General features: G+C 36.9%; 1 protein-coding gene across 1 annotated transcript in view; it reads right to left on the reverse strand.

The window, feature by feature from the left end:
• Window positions 1–598: 598 nt before the first annotated feature.
• Window positions 599–18,943, reverse strand: part of RASGRP1 (RAS guanyl releasing protein 1) — a 113,464-nt gene continuing 95,119 nt past the window's right edge. Inside the window, exons 11-17 of the mRNA XM_074289232.1 lie at window positions 17,927–18,031; window positions 16,301–16,410; window positions 13,073–13,217; window positions 11,449–11,485; window positions 8,945–9,097; window positions 5,923–6,305; window positions 599–3,448 (exon numbers count right to left, since the gene is read on the reverse strand). Of these exons, the coding sequence (XP_074145333.1) occupies window positions 3,311–3,448; window positions 5,923–6,305; window positions 8,945–9,097; window positions 11,449–11,485; window positions 13,073–13,217; window positions 16,301–16,410; window positions 17,927–18,031 (1,071 nt within the window). The 3' untranslated portion in view covers window positions 599–3,310. The remainder of the gene's footprint in view (window positions 3,449–5,922; window positions 6,306–8,944; window positions 9,098–11,448; window positions 11,486–13,072; window positions 13,218–16,300; window positions 16,411–17,926; window positions 18,032–18,943) is intronic.

Genomic DNA, 18,943 nt, shown 5'->3' on the forward strand with positions numbered 1-18,943 from the left:
ACCAAACAGTTCTAGCAGACTAGCCTATGCTTCACATCCTGTCCAGTCATTCAACTTGTGTATTGTATCCCTCTATCCTACCGAATAAGCATCCTCTGGACCAAACCTCCACATGCCTCTTTTCTAACCTGCCTTCTACCTCACGTTAATCAACTCAGTTTTGGAGTGAATTCTTAATTTCACTCATTCAATAATACTGGATTCCCTAAGTCTAGGCTAGTAAAGTACAAACTTTGGTAGAGAAAGGTTTCATATATAGGGCTAGATTTTGGTTTTGACCACTAATAGACTAGCTACGTTTGGAAAGGCTCATCTCTGTTGATGGCAGGGGTTTAGCAACATACCAATTTCTAAAAAGTATACGCCAACTTTGATTTGAGATTGTGATCTATTCCACACTTCACACAATGCTTAGCACAAAATAAAAGCTTGTTCTAATGTACATACGCCCACTTTTCAATTTCTCCATATGTTTGTTATTTAGTGAATTGGTACTTGGCCATTTCTTAAAAGCCATAGATCAACATCCCAATAGTTTTCAGGCAGTTGAAATGTCAAACTTTTCTATTTTCCATTAGTTACAAGAAATGACACATGATGATGGTCCTAATATCTTTTATCATATAAATATTTAACAAAGAAAACTTACATTAGGTATCAAAAGACTTTACAATCTGTACATTTGGTTTCTGTCAGTTCTTTTACATATACAATTTTGGACAGGTTTGCAAATTACAACAACGGAAAGTGTTAGCAAGTACCAATGAGAAATGAGACTATCTACTAATAGTGACACTGTTTTGAGAATAAACATCTACAATAAACACACATTTAAGACCCGAGGTGGTTAAATGATGGTAAAGCAGGTTTTAACCAAATTGTCCGTTCCACTTCAATCCTGTAACTTCTACAGCTTTATAAGATTTAATGTAAACAAGACTACCAAGCTTTCTGCACAGAGATTTTAACTTGAGCCTATGAATTAAGTTTTTTAAATAAGTATTTTGCCTAACTATTTCAATTCAATTGGTTTCCTTTATAATTTTACATATTTTAATTCATTTTAAAACATAAGAATTGGTCTTTTGGATTAGCTAAAGGGATGTACATGATAAGATGATAATAAAAATGCAACCCCTGCAGCTTAGTGGTTGTGGGAAAATGTAAATTAGTTACCTCCTATCCAATTAATTTTCCAGTACTCAAATAAATGACATCTGGAAATGTTGGCTTTGACCAGTGAGGATGGATTTGGGAAAACAGCGTTCAAAGTTTAAAAGTGAAAGCTATCCCATGATAAAAGATAAAGCCAAATTCTCATTTGGATTAGTGAAAAGGAATCAAAATAGGAATTTTTAAACCCTTGATCAGATGAACTAGACTAATGAAGTTGAATGATACAAAATTCCAAAATTGTGGACAATATCAATGCAAATTTTGTTAAAATCAACTTAATAAAAATGTATATTATCATGCTTTGCATGAAAGTGTGACATAACTATAAATTCTGTGTGCTAGATGTTTTACTGTTTTCTGATTTTAGACTACCTTGGTGTGTTTAGGATTAATATAGGAATGTCCAAAAATTATATTTCACATTCACATTTTTACACAGAAAAAAAAACCTCAGCCCACATGCAGATGTATTTTCTATATACAAAGTATACATATTTACAATATCAGCCATTATTGAAACTATTCATCTACTTAGCTTATACCTCAAACAGTTTCACTAATGAGAAGGCATACATACTCTTTCCCCAAAACATACATTGAAACAAAAAGAAAGGGATTTTGTCATGATCAACTGAACTTTCAAAGATTTCCTTGAATTAAAAATTAAAAGTTTTTTTTAAAGATATTTTCTACCTACAGTATGATGTAAATCCATGCTCTTATCAAATGCAAAAATATATGGAGACAATGTATTTTGTTTATTTCAGCTACTACTGATGCTTAAACCATATGATAGGGTAAATAATGTCAGGAACTTAATTTGATAGCAATGGACATAGAAGTTTTATCTGGCCCTGCCACTTTTAAGTATATAACCTTAGAGGAAATCAAATCTGATATTCCATTTCTTCATCTGTAAAATGTAGGTAATAATTCTTATGCTGTCTATTCTACAGATTTGTCCAATATGGCAGAGTGGAAAGAAACCTACAGAAAGAGCCAATTTTAGTTCTAACTTCATCATGTATAAGTTGTGTGATCCTGAAAAAAGACACTTCTCTATCTGAACCTTGTTTTCTTTCCTCTAAAAAAGTAAAGAACTGGAAAAGATAGTCTTTCACGTCCTTCTAGCTTTAACATTTTCTACCCCAAAAGTAAGGATGAATAATTTTTATGTAATATCTATTGTGCTTTGTAAACATTAGAACACTCTACAAAATGGACAGTCATGGAGCATGAAGACAGAATATTCTTATTATGATCATATAGGCTAGATAGATTGATAGTTGAGATAATGATCTCCCAATTGCACATAGTGATATTTTGGTAACAGGCTTTTAAAATGAGAGCAAATTAGTCCACTTTTAGTAAATTGCCTAGGGATTGAGAAAGAAGTGAGATTTGTAAGTGTGGGAGAGAAGAGAATGGCTAACCTACTGGGAAATCTGTGGACACCCAAAGACAAAATGATTGCCCAGTCTTCAAAGACATGGTAAAACGGTGTTGAGATAATCCCTATAGTCCACTGAAATTATAGATGCCAGGATTGGAGGAGGAAGGTCTAGGAGAAGCCTAGTCTGTTGATTGATTCCCGGATTCTTTTCATCATATCTGATGGAAAGGGAACTGTTGTAGACTGGAAGCAAGTTGAATAGGTAGAACAACGAATCCTGTTCTCAGATAAAGTAGGGAAGATATATATATATTTAAAGAGTCGTCTTAGGGCTGAGTTTAGAATTTAGTTTGAAGGATGCAGAGATCACCTGAGGTTATAAGAGCAGTATTTCAGAGAAGGGTTGTGAGCCTTGTCAAGATCCCGTAGCCAGACTTTCAACTCCTCTGGACTGACATTGGAGCTGAGGGGGAGGATTGTGGTGGAAGCAGAGATCTTTTGTACTGAGTATTGACGTTGTCTAGCCTTTTTTTTTTTTTTATTCAGCCAGGAGGCATGGAAGAGAACATCTCTGGATAACACCCCATTGAAAATATACTTCCTCTTCAAATGAATAGGGAAAAAAGAGCTGAGGGTATGTGTTTTTGATGAAAAATCTTTCCCTTGTGTTTGGCAGCTCTGGAGAAAGTTGAGGTCTACCATTTTCTATGATGTGACTCCTATGATCTCCTAGCTTCAGGGCTAGGAACAATCTTGATGTTCCCTATGACTCATGACATGGTTGTTGGTTCTTTCAAGCCGAAGGGACTCTATCTTCTTCTGAGCAAACCTTAGTTCAGTCCTTAGAACTTCATTATCTGCCTTCAGAGTATTTATTTCCTGAGAAGAAAGAATGAAAATATATATTTATATTATAAGAGATGCAATGAAAATCAGATTCAGTTTGGTGGTGTCCCAGGATCCTGTATTTGATTGACATATCCCATTAACCACAGGGAAAATTAAAAGTGATTTTCAAGATTTTTTTTTGTTACTGAGTAGAAAATGACATCTTAAATATCAAGCCAGCATGTGCAAACAACAATTAGTTCTTAGTTTCATCACTCAAATGACTGCATTTGGCTACCAGGTATTTTAACCATTACAGTTGGAAACTGGGATTTCCTAGACCTATGTATAGTTTGAGGGTATAATCTCCCAAGTCAACAGGTCAGAGGATAGCTAAAGTACCAATCAAATCCTCCAGTAAGCATTGTTAGAACATTGATGAGAGACCCCTAAGCATGTTAAAGGAGGAAATTTTTCAGAATTTAATTGGGAGAAGGAAACCAGCTCTGTCAGACAGAGTGAAAATAAGTAAAATGGGAATGGGGGAGAAAGGGATAGCAAAGTGACTAGAAAGAATCACAGGAGGGTTAAATCAGTTGTGGCAGTTTTTTACTCTGCCTCTTTCCCTTCACCTCTATAATAATCTGTATTGCTTAGACACATTTCACATCTCACTTCTACCCATTGCTTTTTTTCATCTGGAAGCATCTGCCAAATGGTCTGCTTAAGGATAAGTAAAAAATTCCAACTCACTAATTCCAACTCTGATCCTCTTTTTGTACCATATTATGCTATTTCCTGAAGATAAAAGAACAGCAAGAGCAGAAGCCAGCAAGGGAGGAACTGGGCAGACTTAGCTTCTGCCATGGGGAGAGTGTTGGGCACAGGAAAGGAGATTTCACTTGGCTAATGCAAACTCTTGGGCAGCTAGGTGGAACAATGCCAGGCCCGGAGTCAGGAAGACTCATCTTTCTGAGTTCAAACCTGGCCTCAGACACTTAGTAGCTGTGTGAACTAGTTATTTGAGCAGCAACTAGTGGGAGTAATGATTAGCAATTTCAGCAAGTTACCTAACTGTTTGCCTCAGTTTCCTTATCTTTGATGATGCTAGGTGGGATTAGAGCTTTACCCACTTGATTGCTACAGTTGATATTCTGAAATAATTTGGATATAGGGTTAGGCAACTTTAGGCTCAGGGATCCTATATAGCTTTCCCAAAAACTATGAGAAGTGATACAGACCTCAAGAGATAGCAGGCCCCAAACTTCTGTATAAGAAAGACTATCAACAATGTGTGTGTGTGTGTGTGTGTGTGTGTGTGTGTGTGTGTGTGTATTTGAGTCTCAGAGTAATCCAGTGAGACTTTGTACTGCTGATGGAGCCATGAATTGGTCCAACCATTCTAGAAATCAATTTGAAAATATGCCCCCAAAGTTATACTGTTAGTATTAGTCTTACATCCCATTAAGATCAAAGAAACAAAAGGACTCACATACAAAAATATTTGTAGCCACTCTTTTTGTAGAGGCAAAGAACTAGAAACTGAGTGTATACATCAATTGGGAAATGGCTGAATAAATTATATGAATGTCAGACAATAGTATTGTGCCTTAAATAGTTTGGGAGAAGAAACATGCATTTATTAAGCACCTATTATTGGACTTTATGCTAAGTTCTTTACAAACAATATTTAATCATTACAATAACTCCGTGAAGTAAGTTATATTATTATCCCCACATTTTATACATGAGGAACCTGAGAAGAGGTTAAGTGACTTGTTCAGATCACACACTACTAGTAAATGTATTTGAGGCTGTATTTGAATTCATGTCTTCCTTAATTCCTGATCCAGGATTCTATTGTGTTATCTAGTAAGGAATTATGAAAGAGATCTTATTCAGAAAAACAGAGGAAGACCTGTGTGAAATTGATGCTGAATCAACATTACAAAAAGAAACAAATTTGAAAGACTTAAAAACCTTGACCAATGCAATGACTAACCCTGATTCCAAAGGAGTAATAATGAAACATACTATCTATCTTTTCAGAGGGGTGATGGACAGAAGGTACAGGATGAAACACGGCCAGTGTGGAAATTTGTTTTGCTTGACTGCACATTCATTATGAGTTGTTTTTGTTTGTTTTCAATGGGAATGGTATAAATGGAAATAAAGTGGGAGAAATAGTAAATATTTTTAATTAAAAAATTAAAAACAATTCAAAACATTCTAATGAGGTAGACAGGACAAGTGTTACAGAAACGGGCTTAGGAAGGCTATATGACTTGCTTGGGATCAGCTTGCCCAAGGTAAGTAATAGTGATGGGATCCAACAAAGGTCTTCTGCTCTTTTCACACACCAAAGGTAGTTTCATTCCCTCACTTCTTCACCATATCTGTCTGCTGACTCTCTTAACAAGACACTTTCTGGGCTATCTTCAGCTTCCTCTCCTCACTGCCTCCTCCCTCCCTTACCTTCTTTATCAGGAAAAGTTCAAGGGAAGAGAGTGTGGGGAAAGGAGTACCTGCTCCAGATCCTGGTAGGTTGGGAGTCGGAGGTGTCGGAGGTCCTCCTTTGATTTTGTGATGGATTCCTTATTCTCCCACTTCACAAAAGCCCGCTTGCGAAACAAGACTGGGCTGGGACAGGGAGACATGGAGCTGGGCAGCAAATAAAGAGTGTCCTGGGTTGTCTTTCTTGGGGAAGACAGTAGGTATGAGCCAGTAGAACTTTCATGGCCAATCCAAGAGACTGATTCTGTCTGTGTGCCTTTGTGAGCCATGGCCCGTTTCAGTCTGACAGAAATCTTCTGAGCAGACACCCCCATCAGCATGATTGTCCGATCTTTGCTCTCTTCATTGTGCTCCATTGTCTCCCCATTCACTAGGAAAGGTCCTTCCTCAGGTCCTAAGAGAAGACAGAACATTGCAGTTTGTTTTGTGTAAACAAAGATCCCTGACAATTTTTAAAGACTAGTTCGCTTGAGGAAATAGTGGGAATCAGATTCTGGGACACTTCAGAGAGAAAGATTAGTCATAAATAACTATATATAATATGTTTATATATATTATATATAATATGGAACATAGTAAATAATAACTAAATATTCTTGCTAACAAGGAGTGCACATGACTCTAAGTTGAAAGACTGCAAGGGGTAACAGTTTCTAAATTTTGGTAGCTTGGGCCAGTACTCCAACTATCCTTTGCTATTTATGACTCTTGACCCAAGGTTGATGGGTTAATCTCAGAAATGAGAGAGCTAGAATCTTTTTTTTTTTGGCTTTATTTTTATTTTTCCCAGTTACATATGAAACAATTTTTTACATTAAAAAAAAAAAACACCAAAAAACTTTGAGTTCAAGATTCTCTCCCTTCCTCTCCACCCTTCCTCCCCTCCCCCACAATTGAGAAGGCACATGTGAAGTTAGCAAAAAACATTTCTATAAAAGTTCTGTTGCAAAAGAAAACATAGATCTCCATCCCCCCTCAAAAAAAATCCTTCAAGAAAAAATATTTTTAAAAGTATGCTTTATATATTCAGACACAATTCTTCCTCTGGGTATGGATAGCATTTTTCGTCATAAGTCATTCATAGTAGTGTTGGATCCGTGTATTGCTGAGAACAGCAAAGTCATTCACAGCTGATCATCCCACAACTTTACTATTATAGTAATGCACAAGAGCAAATTTCACTTTGCTTGAGCTCATGGAGGGCTTTTCAGTACACCACTGGGTATTGTCTAATATAAATATGCTTTTTTTTTTGATAGTATTCTGAAGAGCTCAAATCTTAATAAAGATCTCTACAATATAATTTCTTTTTGGAAATGTTTATGCTACTTGAAGTGGATGGCAACAAGCTTCATTCAACAGTGCTACATATTAGTCACATGAACTAAAAAGAACTTTCATAGTTGTGGTAATATTAAATTCTAATCAAAGCAGACTATTCCAGATTACTTCATATTTATTTTTTTTGCAGGTTTTAAATTATATGGATAGGGAACACATCTTGAAGCTAGAAAGACCTGATTTCAACCACCTCCAAAGATATTGGCTGGGGGGTTCTGGACAAGTTACTTAAATCATAAGAAACTCTGAGATGATAATTGTAGAATTACCAGCATTGGTGGAAGGAAGTTTTTTTCACCCTGTAATTCCTCCTACCAAAGTACTCCCTTAGGTTTTGTATTTACCTGTATCCATATATATCCTTCCTATGCTCTCCCAGTAAAATGTAAGCTTTTGTAAGTACCAAGACCATTTCATTTTGTTTTTGGAACAAACTTTGTACAGCATCTAGAATATGGTAGTTTTTTTTTTTTTTAAACCATGTGGCACTGTGGCACGTTAATAATCAATTCATGCATTCATTGTGTACACAGTGCACTGGGAATAAAAGATGAAAAAAAAAACCCAATTTATAATTTATACTTGAACCTGAAAAATCCTTAGGACACCACCAGAGTACCCAGTGTCCCATCGTGAAGCCCAGACTACAAGCCGGGGAGACAATTAAGAATATTTCCCTGTGATACCAAAGGTATGTCATTACTCTGCTCAAACACATTTCATGGATTTCAAAAATAATCCTTAACTGTAGCCTGGCCTACTCATTGCCTCCCAAGTGTGGTTTGTGCTTGTCTTTGCTGGCACAGTTCTCCCTGCCCAGAATGCTTCTCCCCACTTCTCTGTGTCTTACCTACTACTACCTAACTGCCCCCACATCCAGGGAAGCCTTCTTGGCTTCTCCCCACAGTGATGATTCCCTTTGCTGAGTACAAAGCCCTCCATTGGCACTTACTATGAAAATAGCTCATGGATATTTTTGATTTTCTGAGTAGATCTATCATCAACACTTTTTTTTCTCCTTTCTGAAACTAGGTCTTCCTAACTCAGGATGGAAGTAGAGAAGTCACTCAAAGATCCAATTTTAGCAATCAGTATAGAAGCTTTAACCTATTCTGTTTTTCTGACCTGGACCCATTCCTACCTGGTCTGGTGACCCTCCACTGTCAGAGGATCACCATATTGGTGTTTGACTTAGTGTGAACACCTGATGAAATTTAGCCTTACTATATTTTAGAACTCACTTCCAAACTTAGCTCGATCCTCTAGCTTCAGCCTCTGATGCAGCAGGGTCTAGAGATGTGCTATGCCTTCCAGGCTGTAGCATATATCTCCAGGACCCAGGGTCTTTTAGTTTTACAAACTTGACCATAGTCCTGGGCACAAAGTAAGCCCTTATGAAATATTTGGTAGCTGATTGATGTATACAACTGGCCCTCCCTCTATGCCAGTATGATTAGACTTGATAGTTTAGCAGAGTCTTTGGAATGGGATTGGGGGGATATCAGTCCTGGTCTTGGTTAAAATTCAATTCATAAGTAACTCTAAAATAGGCAATAACTTTCAAAGACAACCCGGTTCTTGGATGAAACTGTACCTATCATGGGTGGTGCTTGATAGGACCTTGCCTATCCTTCCTGCCTTTTTTCCATCTCCCATTTCCTGGATCTCACAATCCAAGTCTCATCTACTTACCATGTTGTGGATCTTTGATCCCTAGAGGGCCGAGGGTAGATGCCAGCCCCGCAGAGGTACTGTTCTCTGCAGGCAAAGCTGGGCTCTTGGATCTCTTCTTGCACTCAAACACAACCAGGTCCTTGCATTGTTTGTGGCAATTCATCCCACAATCTGTAGACAAAAGCTATAGTCAGTGATTCCATTTTCCTTCCTTTTATTCAATTTAATTCAATAGTTAATAAATGCCTTCTATATGCATGTCACTGTGTTAGTTTCTGGACACATAAAGACAAAAATGAAATAGTCTCTATCCTCAAGGAGTTTATAGTCTTAGAGAAATAAATTTGTATACATATTATACACATTACATATGCAAAATGGCATAATACATGGTACTCTGAGGAAGAGAATAATGGGAGGACTGGGTTGGGGAAGAATTGATAGAATCAGTGAAGACTTCATGGGAGAGCTAGTAGCTGAACTGGAATTTGAAAAGCCAATTATTCTAAGGTAGATATGAGGAGAAAGCACGTTCTAGGCATGAGGAGCAGTCTGTACAAATGCAGGGAAGCAGGCGTGTGAGGTTTAAGGACCAGCTAGTGCCAAGGAACAGGAATGAGAATTAAATAACTCCTGATTAGTATCAAGTTTTTCCAAACTCCCTTTTCTATTCTTTCTGAAGCTAGAAAACTGCATATTCTCTTCATGTGGAAAATCTGGACCCTTTTGGTCTCATTGGTAGCAAGGGACATTCTTAATGAGCTAATCCATCAAGCAGGTGTTTTGGGTCTCCAAATTAAAGACTGTTTTGACTTCTCTCAAGTTAGGAGATTAGAAGCAAGATGTGAGGGGAGTGTCCGGAGATTTCAGCCACCATCTCTTGTTCCTTACTTCTGAACACCTCTGATACGTGTATTCAGGATTCTGTCTTGGGTACGTCTAATATAGCTGTGCTAACCAGGGTTTGGGGACATCACTTCCAATACTGAGATTCTGTGACTTTAAGTGAAGACCCCAAACCTTATGGTTTGTGATTTCTATGGCCCCTACCCATTCTGAGATGAGGTGGGGCAGCTCCCTACCTAGTGCACATATCCTGACAATGATCTATTTCACATACCCATTCCATTTGCATATACCTTTAATTACCAGATAGTTCTTCCTCAGACTCAGCTGAAATCTGCCTCTCTAGAACTTCTCTTGCCCTTGGATCAAAGCTGTCTTTTAGGGTCAAGCAAAGTAAATTTAATGGCTCTGCCATTAAATGCCTCTGATTCAAATCCTTCCAATATATAAAGACAGAAATTATGTTTAACTCAAGTTTTTCCTCTAGGCTAAAAAGCATCACTTCCTTCAACTGATCGTCATAGTCATGGGTTCAAGTTCTCTCATCATCACAGTCACCTTTCTTTGGATTGGTCCCATTTTGCTGATGTCCCTTATAAAATGTGGTGCTCGGGGTGAAACTGAGTATACTCCAGATAAGTATCCTGAACTCCAGCACAGGCTGTGAGGAGATTATGTCCTCTCTTTTTCTATATCCTAGGTTTCGAGTAATGCAAACATTGGACTAGCTTTTTAAAGCAGTAACTTCCTGTTGTATTGATGTGGTCCTTCCACTGGAACTAAAAGGCTTCTCTATGTTGGCTACAAAAGAAGTAGAGGGTGAGGTCTTTTGCCATGCCCAGAATCTACGTGGGGAAGAGATATCTCCATCTATATACTCACATATACATGTACACATACACACACACATATATCTATATGTAGGTATACATAAATACGTATAGACATGTATGTATACCATATATACATATATATCTATATATATGTATATATATATATACACACAAAGCTATCACTTACACATACATATACACACATACATACATACACATAGAGTTATCTCTTCTGTATCATGACTTACCCACCCTGTGGTTTCAATATATTGTGGATTGTTTTAGATAATTAAATGGGAATTTTTTTTGGGGGGGGTCATCTGAGAAAATTGCAGATGACATACTAGAGCCAGCAGATGACACAAAAAGTTTAGTGCATAAAATATACATATATAGCATTGTATAATATCAACATCTTTTATCTTTTATCAACATCTCATAAAAGAAAAAAATCAGATTTCTTTAATAAGAAAGGGGGGCAAAATTTTATGCTGATTTTCTAGATTATGGGGGTATTGTGACCCTAACCCCTGTGATATGGAATGGATAACTATACATATGTGTGTGTATATACACACACATATACATGTACACACATATATAATAGAGATATAGATATAACTGTTCTCTAGGACATGGCAGTTATCACTTCCAATAGAATAGAATGGAATAGAATAGAGAAGGAGGCAAATTTGAAAGCTGTAGAAATGAATGAGTGACTGCCAAAAGGACTTGTCTCTTTAGAAGACAACATGAGAGGCTGATAAATTGACCCTACCTAAGTCACTAAAGTCACTAACTCATTGGTCAGCCCACAAAGCAATATAGAAAGCCGGAATTTACCTTTGCACCGAAAACCTTGTTTTATCACTCCCCAGAGCTATAAAAGGCAAACAAGAGACATGTTAGAAAACTTCTTTTAACAATGGTAGTTCACTTCATCCATATTGTTTGATTCTGTGTTTTGGGACCTGATTCCATTTCTCCCTCTTTGTATTTTTATTTTCTGATTTGCCACAGCCAAAGAATTTGTCATGAAGTGGCCAGGCTGCTGGTGATAAGACTCCCCATGATTAGTTAGATCGGTCTTTGTAAAGCAAATAGAGTACTGCTGACGTTATGCTTGAAGCCTTCCTAATGTGGATAGATTTTGCCAGAGATAAGGAAATATAAAAATAGGTTTAGACATCACAGCTTCTCTCCACAGAGAAAAGAGGCATTAGATTAAGATTTGTGAGGATGACCTCAGAGAGAGACCCACCACCTCCCAGATGACTTACCCCTCACCTCCCTGAATGGTCAGTAAGGAAGCTCACATTGGTTCAGAGACCAAAGTTTGCAGAGAAAATTGATTGTGGAGTATAGTGCTTTTTTTGGTCTCAAGGTACTAAAAGTCCTAGAACACACTGCCTTGGCCTTTCAGATACTCAAGGACTGGGTGGGTGAGAGCCCACTCAATTCTTCTTTTATGTGGACTCCTTTCAGCTCAGATTTCATTTTTTTCCCCATTTCATCTACTTTTTTTTGGTCTCCTATTAAAGCACCTGCCCACTATATTTCTCCAAGGTCTCATCCCCCAGAAGTAGAAAACTAAACTATTTTTAGAGGCAAATGCTTTGGGAGAAGTGGTAAATTATAGCAAGGAAATCAGAATCTGATGTCTACCTATTCACAAGATCATAGTCACAGATTTATAGCAGAAGGGGACCTTGGAGGCTATGTAGCCCATTCACTTTGCAGATGAGGAGACTGAGGAAAAGTGAAATTGAGTGAATTGTTCCCAGTCACAAAGGTGATATATGTCAGAGATGGGATTTGAATCTATTGCTTCTAATTTCAAAGTAAGATTTCATTTCACTGCACTATACTGTTCCTAGGCTTAGGTAAAAATTCAAATTTTACCTCAGACACTCACTAGTTGTATGACCATAGAAAGTCACTTAAGCTTTGTCATCCTGTGTCTACATCTATAAAAGGGGAAAAACAATATCACCCATCTCACAGGGTGCTGTGGGGATCAATGAGGTAACATGTAAATGGTTTGTAAGCCTTAAAGTTCTATATTAATTGTAGCTGTAATTATCATTATTGTTGTTGTTCAAGGCAGCTAGGTGGTTAGAGTGCCAGACTTTGCGTCAGGAAGTCCTGAGTTCAAATCTAGCTATGTGATTCTGGGAAAGTAATTTAATCCTGTTTACTTCATTCTCCTCATTTGTAAAACAAGTTGGAGAAGGAAATGGCAAACCACTCTAGTATTTTTGTCAAGAAAATAAAAATGGGTTACAAAGAATCAGACATAATTGAAATAACTGAATAATAACAATTGCTATTAGTTTCTTAGTAACCCCATTCTTAGTAACAATGAGCAATAACTGGTTATTCTTTTGCTCTCTTATTCTAGACCTTTTCTGTCCTCACTCTCCACATCTTTATATCCCAACCCTGAAGCTCCATAAAGAAAACTCACAAATCCAGCACAGTTGTCACAGAAGGTAGGCTTTAAGTAAGTTGTCTCCTGGAAGTTATGAGGAAAGCCAAGACCCAGCTTGGAATAGATCGAACTGGCCCTCATGAAGTAGGCAGTAATTTCATCCCGACTGATCAAGCCTTCCCTGTTAGCAGACCAAAGAAGAAAAGGGATGAGGATGTGAATGTGGAGGCTGGGGAATTTACGTGGAGAGGTTATGAGCATGGCTATGCTAGAGAAACTCCCTTCCCCTGCTGGCCCTTGGCATTTCCATGAGGACAATCTCATAGTGCAGTGGTTTTTATCTTTGTGTGTGTCCTGGACCTCTTAGGCATCTGGTGAATGAAGGCTATGGAATGCTTCTTGGAATCATGTTTTCAAAAATCACAAAACAAAATAGGGTCAATACATGCTATATTCACTTTTTTTTTCTGTTTTTTTTCTCCCGTGGTTTTTCCCTTTTGCTCTGATTTTTCTCTCCCAACATGATTCATAAAGCAATGTATATTAAAAATAAATATACAAGAAAATAATAAGGTCAAAAAGATAAAATACAGTTACAGAGAAAACCAATTATATTGATAGAATTGGCAAAATATTAAAAAAAAAAACAAGTCTATGGCACCTGAGTTAAGAGTTTTTGCTTTAGTGGGAATCAATATTCTTTAGGCTTAGACTAATTTTCTGTCCATGAACCTATCCATTCAAGAGGACTCAGTTATCAGGACAGGGAGACAGAATCATGGTTGAAAGAAACACTATTAATTCCATGGCACAAAACTCTTTGTGATCTTGAGTTTCTCTCTCTTTCTCTCTGTATATATATATATATATGTATATATATGTGTGTGTGTGTGTGTGTGTGTGTGTGTGTGTGTGTGTGTATGTACATATCTATGTTTCTCTGTCTCCCTCTGTCTTTCTCCCATTTCTCCCTCTCTTTTTCTCTTTTGATTCTCCTCCTCTTCCTTCTCTCTCTGTTTCTCATTGTGTCTGTCTGTCTGTTACCTCACACATACACACATAATTTGTGTCATATCTTCTATACAATAGTTCATCCAGTAAGGAGACCTGGAAAGCTCTATTGTTGTAACCCATGCCCTATTCTTCCACTCTTCCAGCAAAAATCTGCTACCACAAATTGATATCTGTTTTACCCTAACTCCATCCCATTCCCCTCCTCCTTGTGTATTACCTTTCCATGCTGTAATATAGTCTTACAAAGAAATATTAATTCATCTGAAGGCAGGTTGTTGTCAGATTTTATCCATACTACCCATGTCCACCTCTTCACTTCATTTCTGCTAGACTTTTGCCTTTACCCTTGTCTCTTTGTACACATTTTAGAAAGGAATTTTTAAGTCATCACTCTTTTGCTGTTGCTATCCTTGCTTTATGCATTTCTGTTGTTTTGGGATATTCTGGAAGCAAATAGTTTCTCTTCAGTTTTGTTTTTTTTATGCCTTTTTGATTATTTAGTGTTTATTTTTTTTCCATCTATGGTTAAAGTCAGATTTGTAGAATAGCTCTTCATGGACTTGTATGCTGAGATCCATTGCTCTTCAGAATACATTATTTCATTGCCTCCTCTATTTTCTGGTAGATATATTATTATTTTCCTTTGTATTTATAGGTCTTTCTCCTAATGGTTTGTAGAACTAGTTGTTTTTTAATTGAATTACTAAATTCAATCATTATGAATCTAGAAATGTGCTGCCTTGGGTTTTTGTTTTTTGTTTTCCTAGAACTGATCTATGAATTCTTTCAACTAATGTTTCATTTTCTTTAGTTAGAAGTCTCTCTTATTATTACCTGCACTGCAGTGTTAAGTTTTTTGTTCTTCTTGTTATTGTTCTATAGTATTTTTCTGGGAGACATATTATATTATCTGTGCAAATTCTATCATTGAGATTAGTATCAGTATATTCTGCTTACACGGTGAAGTTATTTCCCTTTAATATTATTTTTTTGTTTGTTTTTCTTCTTCTAGATGGTCTTTTACTTTAATATAGTGGCATTCCCAATCTACTGCTCTCTCTTGTTTCTTTCATGAAGTTTGCCTTCAATCTCAGTTTTTGTATTTTTCCCATTGTTTTTACTGTGCAGGACATGAAATCTGCTCTCATAATTCTCATTTATGTTTTAAATCACTCAGTTCTGATTCCATGTTCTCCTCACATTCCACAGGGTTCTCTATTTCATCATGTGTAACAAGACTTTGCTCTTCAGTATTTATTCATGGATGCCTGAACTCATTTACTTGCTCTTGAAACCATATTACCTTTTGTTACAAATGTGTATCCTGTTGATTTATCTGCTTATATTCAGGATCTTTGAGTCTTTTTCTTCCTGAGCTCTTTGGTAATTTCAGTCTTCCCCTTTCCCACAATTTTCCCCTATGTTGAATTTCAGAGTGTCTAAGCCTCTTTCTAGGTGGGTAATTTACAGTTTAGCAGCCTAGGTCTTTGCCTCAAATGACTTTTAAATAGTCAGAATGGGTCTCAGCTGGCTGTTGTGCTCTTTCCTCAGGTTATTGAAGTATTACCTTCATATATAGTGTCCTATCCTGGTGTTCTTTCCCATTTTCTTTGTTCCTTGGGTCTCTGGCTTGGCTTGGGGCGCTCAAAGAGCTACTCCATTTATACCATGGGGCTTTCCATCCTAGTATCATCAGTTGAAAGCTTTGTAGCCCTGACTCTATAAGATTGTGGATTTTATCTATCTGGTGCAGATTTTCACAGCTTGGAAACAGGGTCTCTGTGCTAATGAAAGAAGGGAGAAAGGGCTACAGTGGGGGTGGGTCTGTGTTGGTTCTTGGGTCTGCTATTGCACTATTGCTGTTGGTAGCATGGGAAGTAGGGAAGGGTAGCTGAATGAGCTCAAGATCACTGAGTGCCAATTCTGGACTTGTTTTTAACCTTCTTTTGAATTCTGGGTATCTCAGACCACAGAGACAACTGAAGTCGTTTTGGCATGTAATTTATATTTTGGAGTAGTCTGAAAGGTCATTAGAATTCAAGAAAATATCTATTCCTCTATTTTGTTGTTCACGTGATATACCAGGGAGTCTTAGAAGACAACTGACTAGTATAAGATTGTGATATGTATACATATTCTTTTGTATATACATATACATATACATATATATATATATTCTCCTTGTATCATACTGTTCTCATCCACTGAGACTTGCATCTATGTACCATGAACACCCACCCAAAGCCTCACCTGTCTTTATCCATCACACAAAAGGAGAAGGGGAAGCTGGCAGCAATCTTTTCAAACTCTTCCTGTGAAATATATCCATCTTGATCAAGATCATAGTTCTTGAAAACAGACTTGAAGAAAAAATAAGAAAAGAGAATTTTCTTATGACTCAAAGAGCCACTGATAATTTCTCAGGTTAATTAAAAGACTGATGATTAAGAGTACTCAGATGAAAACCTCTCATTACTCAAATAGGGGGATACAGAACCCTTGCTCCTCAATCATCACCGAAGTAGATGTGTGGGTCACGGCTTTATCTTTTTTATATCTGGTTTTATATCTGGCATGTGCGCCCAGTCCTACCAAGATATCTAATATATATATTTAACCTCTGGCTACCTTGCCCTTTTTGGTCATTCTTTTTTTTTTCCCTTCTGCCTAACCATCCTTCAAAAACTTACCATTGTAGGCCACAAGGGAATCCTTCCTACCACAGAATTCCAAGAACATTTTCTGTCCTTACTGCCTAGATCTTTTATTCAATGTTTCATATTGCAACATTTGGGGTGGGTGAGGTATGTCTGTCTGTCTGTCTGTCTATCTATCTATCTATAGCTCTGTTGACTTATCTTTCTATCAATTTTTTGCAACTCTTTATTACAAGATCTTGGAAGAAAGAGTCCATATCTTACTCTTCTTTATAGGCTTTTCTACATTAAGGCAAGCATCTTGATCATAGCAGGTAATCAATTAATATGCATGCCCCAATCACTTTGTATTGATTAAGCAACAATGATTTATTAAATACTCAGTATGCAGAAGGTATTATTCAAAATGACCAAATTTAGGTTTTCCTCATTTAATCTCTTTTTTCATCTCTTTTCTTATCTCTCATTTCTCCCCCAGGAAAAAGCCCTCAAATAACTAAGATATTTGATCATTTGATAACTTAACATATAACATTTATAATATTATGTAAATAATATAATAAATGACAAGGTATTTGGGAGATTTCTTTGCCTGTATTTGTTCCTTGCCATGCTGTGTATCTTGGTGCAGGGTGTGAGAGAGAGATACATCTTTCTCTGCATTCAGGGGCTAAAGAACACTGAATGAACTGTTTGAAGACATAGCTCCTTCATTTTGGAGTCATTTCCTCGGTTCATTCTCATTTCTAATCTTGAGAATGGCTTTCAATCCATTGCCTTTCATTGTGAGGAAAGTGTTTCCTAATGTAACTATTATTTCAACCTCTCTTCTGTTGAATCTTCTATCAGAACCATCAACAAGGGATAGATAATAAGGACTAGTGAGCTTCCTAACCCATTTTGTTCATTTTTTTTTTAAATAAGGAAACCTTAACAAATAAGGAAACAGCTCAAATTTAAAACTTAAAAACATGTATATTTATTTTTTTCTTCCCTCCCCCAACCTCAGAGATTGCTAGCATTAGACACAAATATGCATATAGCTTTAAAAATATTATTACATTATATTATGGAAAAGCTTGTTTTATTCCATAAACTCATTCTCATGAGTTCCAAAATAACCACTACATCTCCTTTTCCCTCCTCTCCAAGGCCAGGAAGTTCCCCATGGCTTGCTCTAGCTTCAGGATTTCCTCCATAGGAAAAGTTTTATACTTACATCTACCATCCTCTGCACATGTTTGCTGATGGTCTTTGGATCCGGTTTGGGAGATATCCCTGATGCCCAATCTACTACAACAGGAGGCTTCGAAGGTGTTAGAGGCTAGAGTGAAACATTTAGAGACAATACCACTGTTTACCATGAGACAAAGTTGTAACTAGAAGTTTTTCTCATCATTGCTCCACCAACTCTTACCCTACACATGGACTATATCAATTCAAAGCTAACTCTTAATTATTTTAAGTGTGAGAGTAAGACCAGTAGTTGGTCATTTTTCTACAGCCCGGGAGCTAAGAATGTCTTTTGCTTTTCTATATTAAATTTTTGTTGTATTTAAAAATGTGAAGCAACTAGGTGGTATAGTGGATTGAACACTGGCTCCCAGAGTCAGGAGGAGCTGAGTTCAAATATGGCATCAGATACTAATTATATATGATCCTGGGCAAGTCACTTAACACTAATTATCTCCACTTAAAAAAATGTTAAAACATTCTTAATTCTTAAAAATACAAAAACAAGAGCCAGATTGAGCCCTTGAACTAGAGTTGGCAACCCCTGGTATAAATAGTAAGGAGTATGTAGACTAAAGGCTAAACAAGGTAGAATTTAAAATTATACTGACCTTAGAATCAACCCCTGGGTTGGAATTTTAGATTTTCCATTTACTAACTGTGTAACTTTTAAGCATTTGTAAAATGGGGATTACAGCAACTTTCCTCTTAGAAATGTTGTGAGGAAAAGGATGGAAACTAGACCTATTATTTTATCAGCACAGAGAATTTCTTGATGTGGAAACTCCCTCCATAAATACAAGTTGGCACTTTCTTTGCAAATATCCCTTTTAGAGAGTTGTCTAGCATACTGAGATGCTAAGGGACTTGCCTAAGATCACACAGTTAGTATGTATTAGAGGCTAGATCTGAATTCAGATCTTCTAGTTCTGAAGATAGCTCTCTATCCATGCATTGTGAGCAAAGTGTTTCATACAGGTTAGTATAATTTTAACCTATTCAA

This window comes from Sminthopsis crassicaudata, chromosome 2 (assembly GCF_048593235.1).
Source record: "Sminthopsis crassicaudata isolate SCR6 chromosome 2, ASM4859323v1, whole genome shotgun sequence".
NCBI lineage: Eukaryota > Metazoa > Chordata > Mammalia > Dasyuromorphia > Dasyuridae > Sminthopsis > Sminthopsis crassicaudata.